At 40.1% G+C, this 15,421-nt stretch overlaps 1 protein-coding gene across 3 annotated transcripts; it reads right to left on the bottom strand.

Annotated features, from left to right (window-relative positions):
* Positions 1-1,143: 1,143 nt before the first annotated feature.
* Positions 1,144-15,109, bottom strand: LOC139937258 (uncharacterized). 3 transcript variants are annotated; one of them, XM_071932356.1, is made up of 5 exons: positions 14,710-15,109; positions 12,408-12,424; positions 9,082-9,202; positions 4,781-4,836; positions 1,144-4,104 (listed from the first exon to the last, which is right to left on the bottom strand). In XM_071932356.1, exons 1-5 carry the CDS (start codon positions 14,721-14,723, stop codon positions 3,074-3,076), a joined length of 1,239 nt encoding a protein of 412 aa, XP_071788457.1. In that variant the 5' UTR covers positions 14,724-15,109; the 3' UTR covers positions 1,144-3,073. The 3 variants fall into 3 exon arrangements, with proteins under 3 accessions (XP_071788457.1, XP_071788456.1, XP_071788455.1); XM_071932355.1 differs by having other exon boundaries at positions 9,082-9,205; positions 14,710-15,108; XM_071932354.1 differs by lacking the exon at positions 14,710-15,109 and having other exon boundaries at positions 9,082-9,205; positions 12,408-12,450.
* Positions 15,110-15,421: the final 312 nt, after the last annotated feature.

Here is a 15,421-nt window from a genome sequence, read left to right as displayed (position 1 = left end):
TCAAAACAAACGAGGCATAATGTAGTATCGTATACAATTCAACGAGTAGACTTAACCAGATTATTATTTTGTAAATGAATAAATAAACCCTTTTCCCAACATGTTAAATCGATGTACAGTTTTGCAAAGAATTATTTTAATTTCTTTTAGGAACAACAAAGGCACGGCTGCTGTTTATATATAAACGCCATCACACTCTGTGTTATTTGCAATTGTTCGTCTAAACTTTAAGGTGTAACGAACTAAGTGACTTATCTCGTGAGTGTGATGACGCGTGCCGTAGCCTACATTTACTTTTTATTGTTTTGTTAAATTTATTCCATATCTATTTCTTTTTTTCGCGGGGTGGTGCGGGGTGGGGGGGTGCTCTTTCAAACAAGTGTTGCATTTGTTAGAGACAGTTGTATAATGTTTTCGCACTGACACGACAGAGATTACGCCACAAAAGAAGGTTGTCAGAATCACGTTACATCGCCATAAACTACAATTTGACATGTCATGCCAAAAAAGGGGCACTTCCTGCCAAATCTATAAAATCTGGGGAATTTCTGCTTGTCAGTTACATGCAGATGAGAAGTTGAGCTTCCACATCACTATTGACAGTGGCATATAATGAAAGCATGTATCAACATACAGAATGTTGAAGACACCACATCACAATGATATCATGTCTTATGTTTCGGTTGTGTTCACTTTTCATGCAGTTTTCGTTTCCGAGAAGTGTGTTGTTTTGGCGTTCGATGTCACATTTTAATAACAAACTGTTCAATGTGTTTTCAAGAATACGACCACATTACTAAGGTGACATGGCAATGAATATTATATTAATCGTCTCAATATCATTTGTATTATTATATTGTTGGAAGTTTTTATTCAAAGCGAAGCAAGCACAGTAGAAAAACAACGGAGTAAAATCTTGAACTCATCTGCCCAGAACTACAAGGTCTCGAAAGATTTGCGGTAACACCATGTAATGACTATCTCTAATGAATTGGGGCGGTTCTGAAAAGAACCGTTGGTTTCAACTCGACGTTTCGATCAGTATGCTCTGATCGTTTTCTGGAGAAAGCTCAGAGCATACTGATCGAAACGTCGAGTTGAAACCAATGGTTCTTTTCAGAACCTCCCAAACTCATTAGAGATAGTCATTACATGGTGTTACCGCAAACCTTTTTATATCGTATTTCCACCATGCAAAGTTTCAAATCCAACTAGAAAGTCATTATACATGTACGTATTGATAAAAGGTCATTTACATGATAAAACGTACACGTTTGAAAAAAATGAATGTCTTACTTGGAAAACAAATTATTCTTTATGATCAATAAACTCCATTTACCAGGAGCTCCAAAATATGCACAAGCAGTTTTGCGATATCTATACAAATTGAACTAGGGGCCATTATTATACTTATATGAGCAGACGAACTACTAGTGCTTGTCGTGACTTATTAAAAGCAAAATTAATGAAGAATTGGCCAGCCTTCTTTGTCATTACTTTGAAAATATTTGTACGTTATCTTTACTTTACATTTGACATTATTGTTCACATTATTTTAACTTTTTACTTAGCAAACAAAATACATTTGAGGATATTTTCTAAAAGTTAAATCATTCCTCTGCATAATCGGATAGCTACATGCTGAGTGAAATGTAGTCTGATGTTTTTAGTAGCTTTCATTCGAGTACAAAGTGCTGCCGAGTACTGAGTGGCCGATTATAGTACTCAAGTATACGAGTTCTTGGGTAGTAGGTTTAAGGTTTTACAACATGTGTCCGAGAACCAGGTATTCTGATATCCGAGTACCAAGTCCAACAGCCGAGTACCAAGTATCTTGGATCTCAGAGTACGAGCTCGAGTATCGAACACGAGTACCATTGTGTCCGAGTATTGCATTCCGATATCCGAGTACCGGGACCAACAGCTGAGTACCAAGTGTCTTGGATCTCTGAGTATGAGTATAAGTACTAGGGTCATCTGAGTACCAGTTTTTGATACCCAAGTATCAAGTCCAACAGCTGAGTAACAAGTATATTGGATCCCTGAGAACGAATACAAGTATTTAGGCCTTAGTTTACGAGTACATCCGAGTACCAAATATTCTAATTTCTGAGTACCAAGTCTACGAGTACCGGGTATCTTGGATCTCCGAGTACAATGAGTCCTTCAATTTATATTTCTTATTATATACAATCTTAATGGTTCTCTTGAGTACATTATCACCGTCTGTGACCAGCACAAGGCAAACAAACTATACCCTCCGTCAAATGTACATAATAGTTAGATGTCCATATATGCATCATAATCAAAGGTTTTTACAAATACAGATTTTTCGCAAAACATTGTCAAGTATGTACAAAAATATTGTAATTTTGGTCATCGCTATATTACAGCTCTTTTGAAATGAATCGGCGTCCGTTTTACTGATCCTTTTCATGACGAAACAAGAGAGAACCAGAGCTTGTGATAATTTCATTGAAACAAACATAGTGATAAAAGACAAATTATAATAATAACAGCATGATCAAGGTACAATACATCAGTATATTACAATGAGCTACAGGTGATGCAATGCATTAAACTGAACCACCTTGTTCAGGATATGGGGAGCTCTGACGATATGGTGAATTTCATTATAAAAAAGACCGAACAAAAAATGTAACCACGGTGGCTTCTCTTCAACCACGAGTATAAGCTAAGTGAGCCAACCTTGCAGTCCAGAGCACAAACATAATTACCAACCGTGTACTTTGTAGAGGGAGCCAAGATGGTCCTTGCTTTCAGAAAGAAAGCACAACAATAATATGTTTGCCTGCTTGATCTTCCTGTCAAGAGAATTTGGGGATATAAACACAAGCTGCAAAAGCCAAACACGAATTGCACTATACAAGAAATTGTGACAACTAGACAACAGTACTTATTTTAGGCATAGTGAAAACAGTGGTTAGCTTTGTAGGATTCGAACCCACAACCTTGTGATTGCAAGTCCCACAGCGTCTTAACCACTGGGCCAGTGACAATCTATATAAAGTACCGTTACCGTGTACAGTTTCTACGGCACTGTTGTATTCATTTAGTTTATCATCGAGAAACGTGAGTTGCTTCCGTCTTTCTTATCCGGTGATGTCGGTGAAGCCCCGGCGGAAATTCGGTCGTATCCTTCGGCAGGGACAGCTCCGTTATCCTTGGTCCCATTGCGCTTTAGCTTTGAGTATTTACCGTCAGACTCTGCCGTAGTTACTGCCGCTTGACGCGGTCTCTTAACCAGCGAAGCCTCCCGGTTGATGCGCTCGTATTCATTGTCATGTGTCGACTCCAACATAGGGAGAGGTTGATCGTCCGATTTGGTCTTCTTGGTCTGACTTTGTTTGTTAGACTTACCCGATTTGTCGAAGATCATCTTCAGGGGAAATCGGCTGACAGCACTCTGTGCGAACGAGGCGTCGCTCATGCTTCGTCGACCCCGAACCGCTCGGGTGTCTGCTCCCGTGTCGACGTCACCCTCCTGAGCGTTGCAGTTCAGCTGGAAGTAGAAAGGGTCTCCCTTGGTTGTATTATCACGTGCCGGGGGAAGGCAACCCTTGGTTGTATTATCACGTGCCGGGGGAAGGCAATCTGGCTTTTTGACGATCACAGTCGAAGCGTACTCGTTCCCATCTCCAGCTCGATCCCGGTGTCTCTCGAGAGTTCTGTTGGAGGGAGTAGTGCCTGTATCTTCCGGTCCGGGGGCGTCGTCGCACTCGCCGCTCGTCCTCTGAAACGGCTCCGTTTTCTGTAGCTCGTATGTGATCCTCGTCATATCGAATTGAGGCTTGCTAGTGGCGGTGGCATGTGCCAGCTTGGGTTTACCTCTTGGAAGACTCAGGGAGCGCTTGTTCTTACGAGCCAAGGTCGGCTTGACTCTTTGGATGAGTCCGCCCACTGCGCCTTTAGACTTTACCGAGTCGTCCTCTTTGGTCTCGCCCTGCTGACCGCCACTGGACCTGTCTTGGCCCCGGGCTTCGGGGTTGGGAGGAGACTGAGGGACTGGTAGCTCTTCATGGACGGTCCCCGGTGAGTCTGAACGTACCGGTGCGTATGCGTCTCTAGACACCCTCGGGGAACCTGTCGAATTCAACCAATGAGAATGCAACTGTTTCTATAGTGTAAATCAATCAGTTGGTAATAATTATGATCCAAATGTGTGTGATTTTTGGCAGATTGAGGTAATTGAGTTTGTTTTTGTTTTTTCTTTCACCATTGATAATTGGCGATTGTGTATCCGTTCCTAAGTGGCCCGAGTTAACACCTAGCCGCAATCTTTGGAGCTAAATGGTGAGTCCCAACATACTTTTATGCATAAAATTTGAGCTCATATTGGTCGTCGAAGTTGCGAGATAATAATGACAGAAAAACACCATTGTCACACGAAGTTGTGTGCTTTCAGATGCTTGAGGTCTCGACATCAAATTCGTGGAAAATTACTTCTTTCTCGATAACTACATCATTTCAGAGGGAGCCGTTTCTCACAAAGTTTTATACTTTACCAACCTCTCCCTATTACTCGTTACCAATTTAGGTTTTATGCTAATAATTATTTTGAGTAATTACCAATAGTGTCCATAGACGACCAGACGACCGAACATTAACTCATTTTATTGTTAAGAAATTGCCTTTGCATTGGGCGTGCCGTAACACATGACCACAATAATGAAAATGTCGCAACAACTCAAAAGTGTATTTGGATTTGTTACTGTTTTGTTTGTCTTAATCTGTGTTTCCCTGTAATGACAACACCTACCTCTGTGTACGAGGTTGAATCTTCCATTGCCTGCCTCTTTGTCTACATCGAGAATCCTGATGAAAAACCAAGGGAGACAATTAGAGCATGACACATAAGGTGGCGTGCCCCCCATCCCCAACCAGACTTGTTTGTCAGGTGGGGCAAGCGGGGATAAATACATTTATAACACCCCTTGCAAGTATTGTGCCTGCTCATTGGTTTAGAGCGCGTCACATGACATGTCTTAGTTTTGCTAGACGACGGCCGTGTGATAGAGCGTCGGTTTGCCATGCGCTAGTCCGAAGACTAGCACATGGCGCCGTGCGCTAGTCCGACAGACTAGCACACGGCGTGCAGTACCCAGACGTCCGTTGCGTGTACGAGGATGATAAATTAATAGTCTGTAACCATTTCGGATTGTCCGACACTACATGCAACACAGTAGGTAAAAGTGTTTGCAATCTGTGTTCGCGTCGTCCGTGGATTGTAGCATTCAGGTCTGTAACTTAATAATAATAATACAGGTTTTAGAAATGTTTGGGGAGTTATAAAACAAATATTGACTGCTTTTACTTGTGCAATGGTTAAAAACTATGACTCCCTCGGTGATCCCCGGAGCGTTCTATTTTCCCTCGGCTTCGCCTCGGGAAAATAGAACGCTCCGTGGATCACCTCGGGAGTCATAGTTTTAACCATAGCACTCGAAGCAGTCAATATTTGTATAATACACGTAGACCTTTATCACGGTGTGGCCATGTTGATTTTACTCAATTCCAACTTTAACCAAACTAAGGCTGGACGAATCAATAGTCTGGTGCCATGTTTGCATGTTAGCATTCATTACTGTTATGGAAACAGGGAACATGACGAATATGGTGACAGCGTGATCAATGTCTATTGGGATGGGGGTAATACAAACCATCCTGTATGCATTTTTGCTGTTTCCTTTTATCGGAAACAATACAATCAGTCACCAGTGAGGGTGATTTTTCCAATCTCAATCCAATCGCGATAAAAGATAGCAATTACCGGGTACATTTAAGTTTTAATCTCAAGATGACTATCTATAAAATGTGTCTGAAATTTAACCTCGACTGCTATAGAATGGAGAACCTCGGTTGTCTTTCTGTTTTTTTGCTGGATATTTGTTTTGTCTGGTTGATGTTGTTGCTTTTTTCTCATAATTATTGGAATTAATACTATATCATTCACAGGTTGGTTTAATTCCAATCTCGGCCCAATCATGATGAAAGATAAAAATTACCGGGGGTACATTTAAGTTTTTTTTGTAATGATGACTATCTCTAACTAATGTGTCTGGAATTTAACCTTGACTGCTTGAATGAAGGACCTCAGTTCTCTTTTTCAGTGTCGATGGTTAGTTGTTTTGTCTGGTTGATGTTGTTGCTGTTTCCTCATAATTATAGGAAATAGTACAATCATTCACATGTGACGTTGGTTTTTTTGAGGTCTCCTGAGACGAACATTATTTATTTGGCTCATTTCTCAAAAACTTAAGCATAGCAAGTAATATTTTAAGGGAAGCATTCTATCATCTTCATCTTCTTCATTGATGTACTGCCACTGCGCGTGGCCAACCTAGACTTGATTCAAGTCCCGTTTCTCTTGCGAGAGGTCCCTTAAAGCATGCCGCAGTCAAAATGTAGCTATCGTGGTCCCGTGGGGAACAGGTTGGGAATTGCAGACCATCAAAAACAATAGGTTTTTTGGCAATGGCACGGGATTGGGACTTGAGTGAAGTCTATGCCCAACCTCGCCGTCGTCTGGATAAAGTTGCTCGGCAATGACAGTCAATTAGCGTTTGCCACGAATCTCTTGGCGGTGATTTGAAGCGATTGGCCCCGATACAGGTTTTCTCCCGCCCGCTCATTGCTCAGCCTAACCGTGATCCGTTTCAATATCTCTCCCCATTAGGTATTGGCCCCACCCACAAGAACATGCACAGCTCACATGAGTGATTCAGTAATTAATAGGGTGAGCCGATTTTGGGTGAATGCAATCGACCATATTTCAACACTAGCCAAAATTATGAGTATCCATTACGAAGTAGGGCTATTACAATATTTAATAGGTCGTTGATTCGAAAACTCCCAGTTTTTGTTATAGTTTTTTTTTTTATCAGGAAAGGCACATGCTCATGTTGGGAAATTGACTAATTCAATATCTTACTGTATTTTAATTCAGTCTCTGGACTGCGACAAGCAGATGTTTTTACAATAAACCAGTAATAATAAAAAATAATAAAAATAACATCTGTACCGAATTGTGCGAAGTGAGTCAATGGGTCAGAGTTGATCCAGAGTGGACCTCGTTGACCTGATTCCATGGGTCAATCAGACTCGGAAAGGGTCTGACAAACACACGGATTTGTCTTCGAGTTTGGAACCATTAAATGAATGGTTAAAAAGGGATTCTTTCCCCATTATAATTAAAGTTGCTCTGCCCCATTTTTTTTCAGAAACACAAGTTATTTTCAGTGAACGAATATTGACCGTGGTGTTTTAAAACGAAACTCATTAAACACCTTCGCATATGCCACGAACATGTCAATGCACAAGCAAGTTTAAACTACATTTAGGGCCTTAACACACACGACACATAACTTCCAGGCAACTTGGAGGCAATCATTTGCACTATGTGGATACGGAACGCTTCGCCAGAAAAAGAGACATTCTATAAAAACTTTAAAAGAGAATGGATTTCCTTCTTGTAAATTGCCTCGTGTGGCATGGGCCTTTGCAAACAAAACCCTTTTGCACATGACTGATGGACATGACATAGTCTGGATCCCGACAATAATTTATACATAAAATATATATTTTTTCTTAAAGTTAATTACCCTTTTTTCAAGCAGACAACAATCCGACCATCCTTCATAATAACAAGTAAGGGAGACTATGAGCGCCTTTTGTTTTGCTAACATTGCTGTGCTATTATAACGTTGGCCAGGGGGATGGGGTGCAGTGTATTTTCCTGTTTTAACTTTGGACACCCTGATTTTGTTTTTACCGTATATAGTTCCACCCTGGTAAGGTCGTTTTACATATATACAACCTCCCCATCCGATTTTATTCTTACACTCTCAAAAGACCAGGGGAGGATTTCACAAAGAGTTAAGACTAGTCTTATCTCGAGTTAGGACGAGCTACTCGTCCTAACTTAGGGCTAGCCACACGTTTTGTATATCCCCTAGGACTAGTCTTAAGTTAGGACTAGTCCTATAACTCATTGTGAAATCCACCCCTGGGCTCTGTGTCCCAATAGGCCTGACGAATTTCCAGGTCAGGCTGATCCGAAAAGTGGTTAAGAAATGGGATCAGGCTCAACGGGACCGGGATCTTGTTGGTCAATCTCCCTCTACTGAGTATAATGAAGCTCACTGAACACTGAAGCTCACTGAACATTTCAAAAAGGCAAACACAAGTTATGCCAGAAGCCAATGGAAATTCCCCCTCCACATTCTCATTTTTAAAGGATAGTGGCATTATTACATACAGACATGGTTTCTTATATCATTTCCCATAGGTATCGCATCATGATTTCCTGTAGGAACTAGGATTAGGATATCAACTCCGGATATAAATGGCGGGAAAGTTCAGGAAGGCCATTCATTAAAAGTCCCCGGACCCTACTGCTATTTTCTGCTACAAACCCTCTTCAGTGCTTCTATATTTAGCTATTAACCCTACCCCCACTGACAGGAAACTGCGGGTCTAGGCATTTGAAGGGTGTGTAACGCAACTCGTTTTAATAGCACTCCCCGGAAAAAAAATCGTAAACTTGTTTGCCAAGTTAATAAGAAGAAATACTTAACCTGGTCTTTTTCGTTTTCTCTCTGCGATTCCCGTAGTTCGATCACAGGAAAAATAAGTTTGCCGTTGTTTGTTCTATAACGGCGCTTCAGAACGCAATACACAATATTATTAGCAATCACCGCAATTCTTATCCAAGCAGCCAATATGCACAGGCGCCATATCTTAAAGTGTAATATAGATCCTCGGAAACTGCATGCTGCAAATATGGACGCTGCTTGTATGCTATAATGTCAGGTTTTGTACCAGTGTGTCACATTTCTTCAAAATAAGCGCGCCATCATGGTTGTTATAATAATTATGTCATATTGTGGACTCGGATTTCACCCAGAATACTTTGTGCAACGACCATTTACACTGTGACGGGGGCTATTAACAAAATCAGGACCTCCCAACACCCTATGAAAAAAAAAAATCAGCAAGGAGAGTACAAAGTTCCACAAGGCCCTTAGAACATAGAGAATACCGTTATAGTTTGGTACTTACCAAGTAATTATAGAACTTTGTTGACGGTAGATCTTCCACAATGCAACAACAACCACCGCGATCAAAACAATCAAAGCGAATAAGTTCACAGCAGTCGTCACCAAGATATACACACCTAGACAACCTATTGAAAAGACGTATACCTAGATATGAATGTACTTCATGTACTTCATTATTACATTATTCCCCCTTTAATCTTTGACTTCTGGATCTGGATCTGGTCTCAAACGAAAAGAGAAGATAATGAAGAAATTTCATTTTTAGATGTGGGGGAAAACCCCAAGGAAAACACACGTCCTCATGGACTGAAAAATCCAATCCACATAAGTGCCGCGGTAGGATTCGAACCAGGGTCCCAGAGGTGGAAGGCGAAGCAAGATACCACTATAATAGTAAACACCAACCCCACCTGACTGGCAGACATGGATGCTAAAAATAACCGAACTCTAATTGTTTTTTTTGTTTTTTTTTCGCAACAGCACTTCCATTTTTTCTTTTAGTTTGTTTGTAGAATATCACTATCATTCTGCATGAAATTAACAAATATAATTTGGCGAGTCATCTTTACCACTTTCGTTCTGGGAAAACGCACCGGGACAACACATGAACATGACCCAATCCCATAGTGAACCAGTGCACTACAGTGAAGCATAACAAACTTATTCCCGATCCAAGTTATCTGCTGAAAAGAAGTAAGCAGGGTCCGGAACCAGACGCAAGCAACAAACATTACATCATGTTAGGCTGGTAACCAGCTCCCCCGAGCACAGCTTTTATACTAAAAAATAGTAAATGATAATGCTTGCTTTAGTGGCTGTTAAATATTGGTCACGCACAAAATTATTTAAAGAAACAAAGCTGCCCCGTTGAGCAGAATAGTCTATTAACAAATTTCTACTAAGCAAAAGTAAGCGGGAAAACATAAGATATTGTAAAGAACGCGTGGCGTTGTATTTTGGCTGATAACTTATCGTGTTATTTTGCGAGCATTGTACTTTGCTGATTATCTGTGCTTAAAGGGAAGATATACGTTTGGTAATCACTTCTAAAAATAACGACAATACACACTTTTAGTTAGAAGCATATACAGCAGCTTTCGATTGTTATACAGCAGCTTTGATAAACTTTTCACTTCGAATTAATGTGGTTATGTAAAAAATGATATCAGTTTTTGTATACCCCAAATTTAAATATGAGAAGCGTTACTCCCAGTAACGTTTCTCAGATTGTGGTTCCAATTACGGGTTACTTTTTCTGTAGAACATAACTTCGGATTTTCGGCGATATCTCAAAAAATGCTACCACCATTTTGAAATGAAAAATTCAATTGTTAGTTTTTTGTTTATAGAGTTAATACAATTGAACGGCTCCAATAACCAAAGGTATACTTTGCCTTTAAAGAGCAGCAGCAGCTTAAGAAGTTTATAGACCTTCCAAATTTTACAGACTCTGTAAAATTAGCTCCTAATCGCTTCGAATCCAGGGGCAACTGCTATTTTTGGACTAGGCTGACTAAGATTTCATTGTAAACCTTATATAGTATTGAATAACACATTGCTGACCCGGATCTTGGGTCAACTTGACCCGGGAAATGGGTCATGCTCTCCCGGAAATGACTCCGTCCCCCTGGGCCCCCAGATCGGGTCAATTCTGACCCAGAAGTTGTACAGGGTCACACGCAGATTACGTGGAGGGGGGGGGGGGGGGGGCACCCCTATACGTGCATGAATGCATGAACATTTGAAAAAGTTTGAGGGGTGTTTCTCGTGATTACTGCCGATATAGCATTACTTTTAAGGTCATCAAAAAGAAAAAAAAGGTTAGTGAACAGTTGAAATGATTATACGAAAGCCCATTGGCGCCAACTAAAAATAAATTCTGATGTTTTCACTGTGTTCAAATTCGGGTTTTGGACACAGCGCAATAATTACTATAGTTTTGAGGTAATTAGTAACTATTGCATTTTTTTAAGCAAAATTATTTCAATGGAAGGTTTCCCACCATGACCATCGTTGTACCATTTAAAGCCATTATACACTTTCGGTACAGAAAAAATAAATAAAAGTTCACAGATTTACAAATAATTTACAGGGTTTACAGAAGGTAATGGTGAAAGACTTCTCTTGAAATATTAGTCCATGAAATGCTTTACTTTTTGAGAAAACAGTAAAACAATATAAATTCTTGTTAGCGAGAATTACGGATTTATTTTAAACACATGTAATGACACGGCGAAACGCGCGGAAACAAGAGTGGGTTTTCCCGTTATTTTCTCCCGACTCCGATGACCGATTGAGCATAAATTTTCACAGGTTTGTTGTTTTATATATAAGTTGTGATACACGAAGTGTGGGACTTGGACAATACTGTTTACCGAAAGTGTATAATGGCTTCAAGCCAGGTCCAAATCAGTGATTTCCCATCTTACAAAGTTTAACGGATCACAACTCGCTATTAAAAATACAGATCGCGAATACGTAACAACGGATTTGAACCGTAACAATGGAACGGGAATCCGTAATGACGGTTTTGCGAATCCGTAATAACTGACTATTATGAACAGAACCCATATTATAATAACGGGTTTGGTTATTATTTTTATTTTTGCTGTAATTAATGAGCTTTCATGTCAAACCTAAGCTATTGAAAGTGACTGTGGAAAACAGTTCCTGATTGGGTTTTACCGTAACAATACACGAAACTAAAACGCACGTGATGTTATATGACAGGGGTGGAAATATGATTCAGAAGAGTTATCAATATCGGTGTTTTAGCATATAGTTATTTGTTTTGTCATATCATTTTTTAACAAAAAAAGTCATTGCGTTCACGCGTTCTTCTGCACCCCAAATGTTTTCGATACTGATTTAAAAAAATCACCCATTCCATTGCTCCAAAGCACTTATTGACAGAAAACTTTAAATCTAAGAGAACATGAGTCTTGGAAGACGTCTGTAAATAGTAATACAAATAAGTTGTAAGCATGGATGTTCCCAGCAAATGAAAACCGTGACAGAGAGTCACCACGATGGATACGAAAGACCGAGAACCTATACATGTTGGATTATAATGAGGGGTTTCACCAACAAATAATAATTGAACAATTTGTGCGTTTTTAGCGTTAGGAGGCTGCGTTTTTAGAAAACAGAAACCATGGTGGCGTAACAGGAAGCAGGGGAAAGTGAACAAAATAACAATGAAACAAATAATGATTTACATGAGAAAGTTACAAATCCAAGCAACTTTGAGTATTTAAATCTTAGCTTATATAGCATCTTAGCTGTGCCTTATTCTTGTTTTGAACTCCAATACAAAAAGTTACTCACCCATAGTAGAACAATCACTGCAAATAAAAGAAACAACAAACATGCGTTTGTAATCATGAGCTATGTTCAGTTAATTCAATGCATGGGGTCCATGCTAATTAAAGAAATGAACTAAAAGAAACGTTACAGAATTGGTAAGAAACAAAAAACGTGAAGATCACAGATTTACATAAAACTTACACGGTCTAATGATGATGAAAACATCCCTTGAAATATTTCTGTCTGAAATGTCATATTTGATGAGAAATAAATGATCAACTTTGTGTTTGGAGTTTATCGCTCATACAGCAACTGTTTTGTTATCAAAAACCAATTCTGTTATGTTCCTTTAAGTTGGACATGTTTTTTTAATTTTTTTTTAGGTCTCGGCATATATATTGGTCTAGAAATACGTTTGTCAAAGCTCAAGAATTGACCCGAATCCGGGTCACTTTGGGCCTGACCCATTCCTGTGTCAGTATGAAGAGGGATCTGTACCATCATGGGGTCAGAAATAACGCAGAATCCGACCTAATCATAGCCACTTTCCGGGTCAACCTATACCTGGAAATGGATCAGACTCCACTCCCCGGGACCGGGACCCCAAATCTGGGTCTGACCGAGGAGGGCATCCTATAATTCCAGAGGAGGTTGATATGCAAAACAGCATTGCTCCCATACATTAATTTTGTCCTTAAATGTCCTGACATTAATTTGGGACATCCGACGAGGGAGCACGGACATCTCAATGTGACGCTAGATATATGGCAACAGTTTTTACCAGGTAAAGTTCCATTGTTTACTTAGTTCTGAGCATGCACACATTACCGAGAACAATTTACCTGCAGTAATTAGTCTGCTACCACCTAATATCAAAAGGCCTCCATCTATGGTGTCCTGCCCCAATCTATACCCCATCTTGCGAGGACAGACGAGTTGAGTTTTCAACTATAGACTAAACTCAATGGGTTATGACGACTGTCTTTTTAGTATAAAATCCTCACTTCTGGGCTCTGGGATGGGCCCGATTTCATGGAGCTGCTTATAGGCAGAATGAAATGCTGAACATTTGCCTTCAAGCAGAAATGAGCATGATACCACTCAGAATATGTAGGGCCTACATGTGAGATATTAATTTGGTTGGTAACCTTATTCTGCATGTTTTGGTGTGCTTAGACACTTTTGGTGCTTGCGGCAGCTCAATGAAACTGGGCCATGCATGGTTGGTATACAAGTTTCCCCGCCCACACACCTGCCTATCATACACATTACCCATGCATGTTTCATAACCAAACTATGACGACAATGATTATAGGTTTACACCAGGAAAGAACACACGTGAACACTTTATAGTTCAATTCAAATGTTATACAAAGTAACCTTTGGTATGGACTTGATGATGACTCAATGATTATTCAGTTTACCACATAAAACTTCCGTGTTCAATGCGTATCTCATGCCCTCTTCATTTATATTCATTTCCTACAGTATTTTAATCACAATAAATTAAGGTTTGATAAATGCATGCGATTCCACAGCTGAGTTAAACGTCACCACACGGCCATCTTGTCCTGGCCCCTGTATTATAAAGAAGGCCTATAATGTACGAGTGTGATGTACAAATAAACCAGAAGTTCACGTTGCTGGATAGTACTTTCTTCAAGGCATACTATCAAGTTTTTGTGAATTTCTGAACAACTTTTTGTTTAAAAACTCCGTGCCTTGCCGTTTACTTCCGAGCCACGCTGACTCGTTATAGGCGGGACTCGAATTGCCCGGTGGTTCACATAAATGAAATACAGGGACAGACAGCCACTGAGACATGTCAACATCAACCCACCGTTTTCATTTGAAAAAATAAAAAAATGTAGGCCTATTGTCGCGTATCGTGTTTAATGGAAGAATCATGGTTCAAATTGGCACCCCCCCCCCCACTATACCGCCAGCAGTCAGTGTGTCCCGATTTTGGGTTACCTCTTGGTAAGAATAATGACCCACTTTATTACTACCTGAACCATGACGACTGGGCGCACTTAAACCGTATGGCGAAATAATTATTTCAAGCATCTCGTTTCCTGTCCGATTCTGGTGAAGTCCAACACGGTAAATGCATACAACACATTCTATGTTTGTAAATTAACAGCCCAACGAAAGGCATCATGATCTTAATCTGTATTTACTGTTCTTTTAAAAGTCATCACACAAAGTGAACTTGAAGCTCCAGTCAACGCCCCATTTATAATGCATTTTGAAGGTTGGGTTGGAGTGTATTCGTGAGAAAAAAAAAAATACAAATTCATATTTCGTTTGAGTCTATACTCACCCATCTGATGACATGGTAGGCCTATAAAGTCGTTAACAAAACTCAGAAGAGGCTGGGTGAAGCAATGCGTGCAGCATTCGTTAACAGCTCAAGAAAAATACTGATAAATCTATAGGCCCTTCAACATCTAGACCTACTGTTGTTCTGAATAAAAAAACCTCGATACTTCTCTATAAAGGCAGAATTGTTTCGCTTTCTGTCATGTGGTGGTTAAAATAATGCATGCCAATTCTTGGTAGATTTTTGCTCATGCACATTCAATAACATCGAGCGCTTACCGCTAGTGGCAAAAAATGATATTCATGTTCCGTTTTCGGTTCAACAATTGCTGTTGTATGGAGTATGCCTACGAACCGCTGTATCATCATCATTGACAATACAACACCAGCAACTGATAACAACACACACGGTGAATGCAATGGCATAACACAAAGTACAACTGTACAGGTAAGGGCATTCGGGTGACTTTCCAGGAATGGTGTCGCAAATGAATCGGGTTTTCCCAAACTATTATCTAGGGACTTAAAGAGAAATCCCCGACCCAGAATGTTTCAAAGTACACCATTCAAAACCACGGCTTGGGTTCAGGCTTTGGGTCACGGCTGATAAGTACCGCCGTAAGAAAAGCGTATTATTTTTTTTTATGGAGCGAGCCTGTAAGGCCCACATACGTGGTTTCGAGAGAGGGCCATTAAGGCCAAAGACTGTCACA

Source organism: Asterias amurensis, chromosome 5, assembly GCF_032118995.1.
Source record: "Asterias amurensis chromosome 5, ASM3211899v1".
In the NCBI taxonomy this organism is placed as follows: Eukaryota; Metazoa; Echinodermata; class Asteroidea; order Forcipulatida; family Asteriidae; genus Asterias; species Asterias amurensis.
The sequence above is the reverse complement of the archived record's forward strand: the minus strand, read 5'-3'. Positions and strand labels throughout refer to the sequence as shown.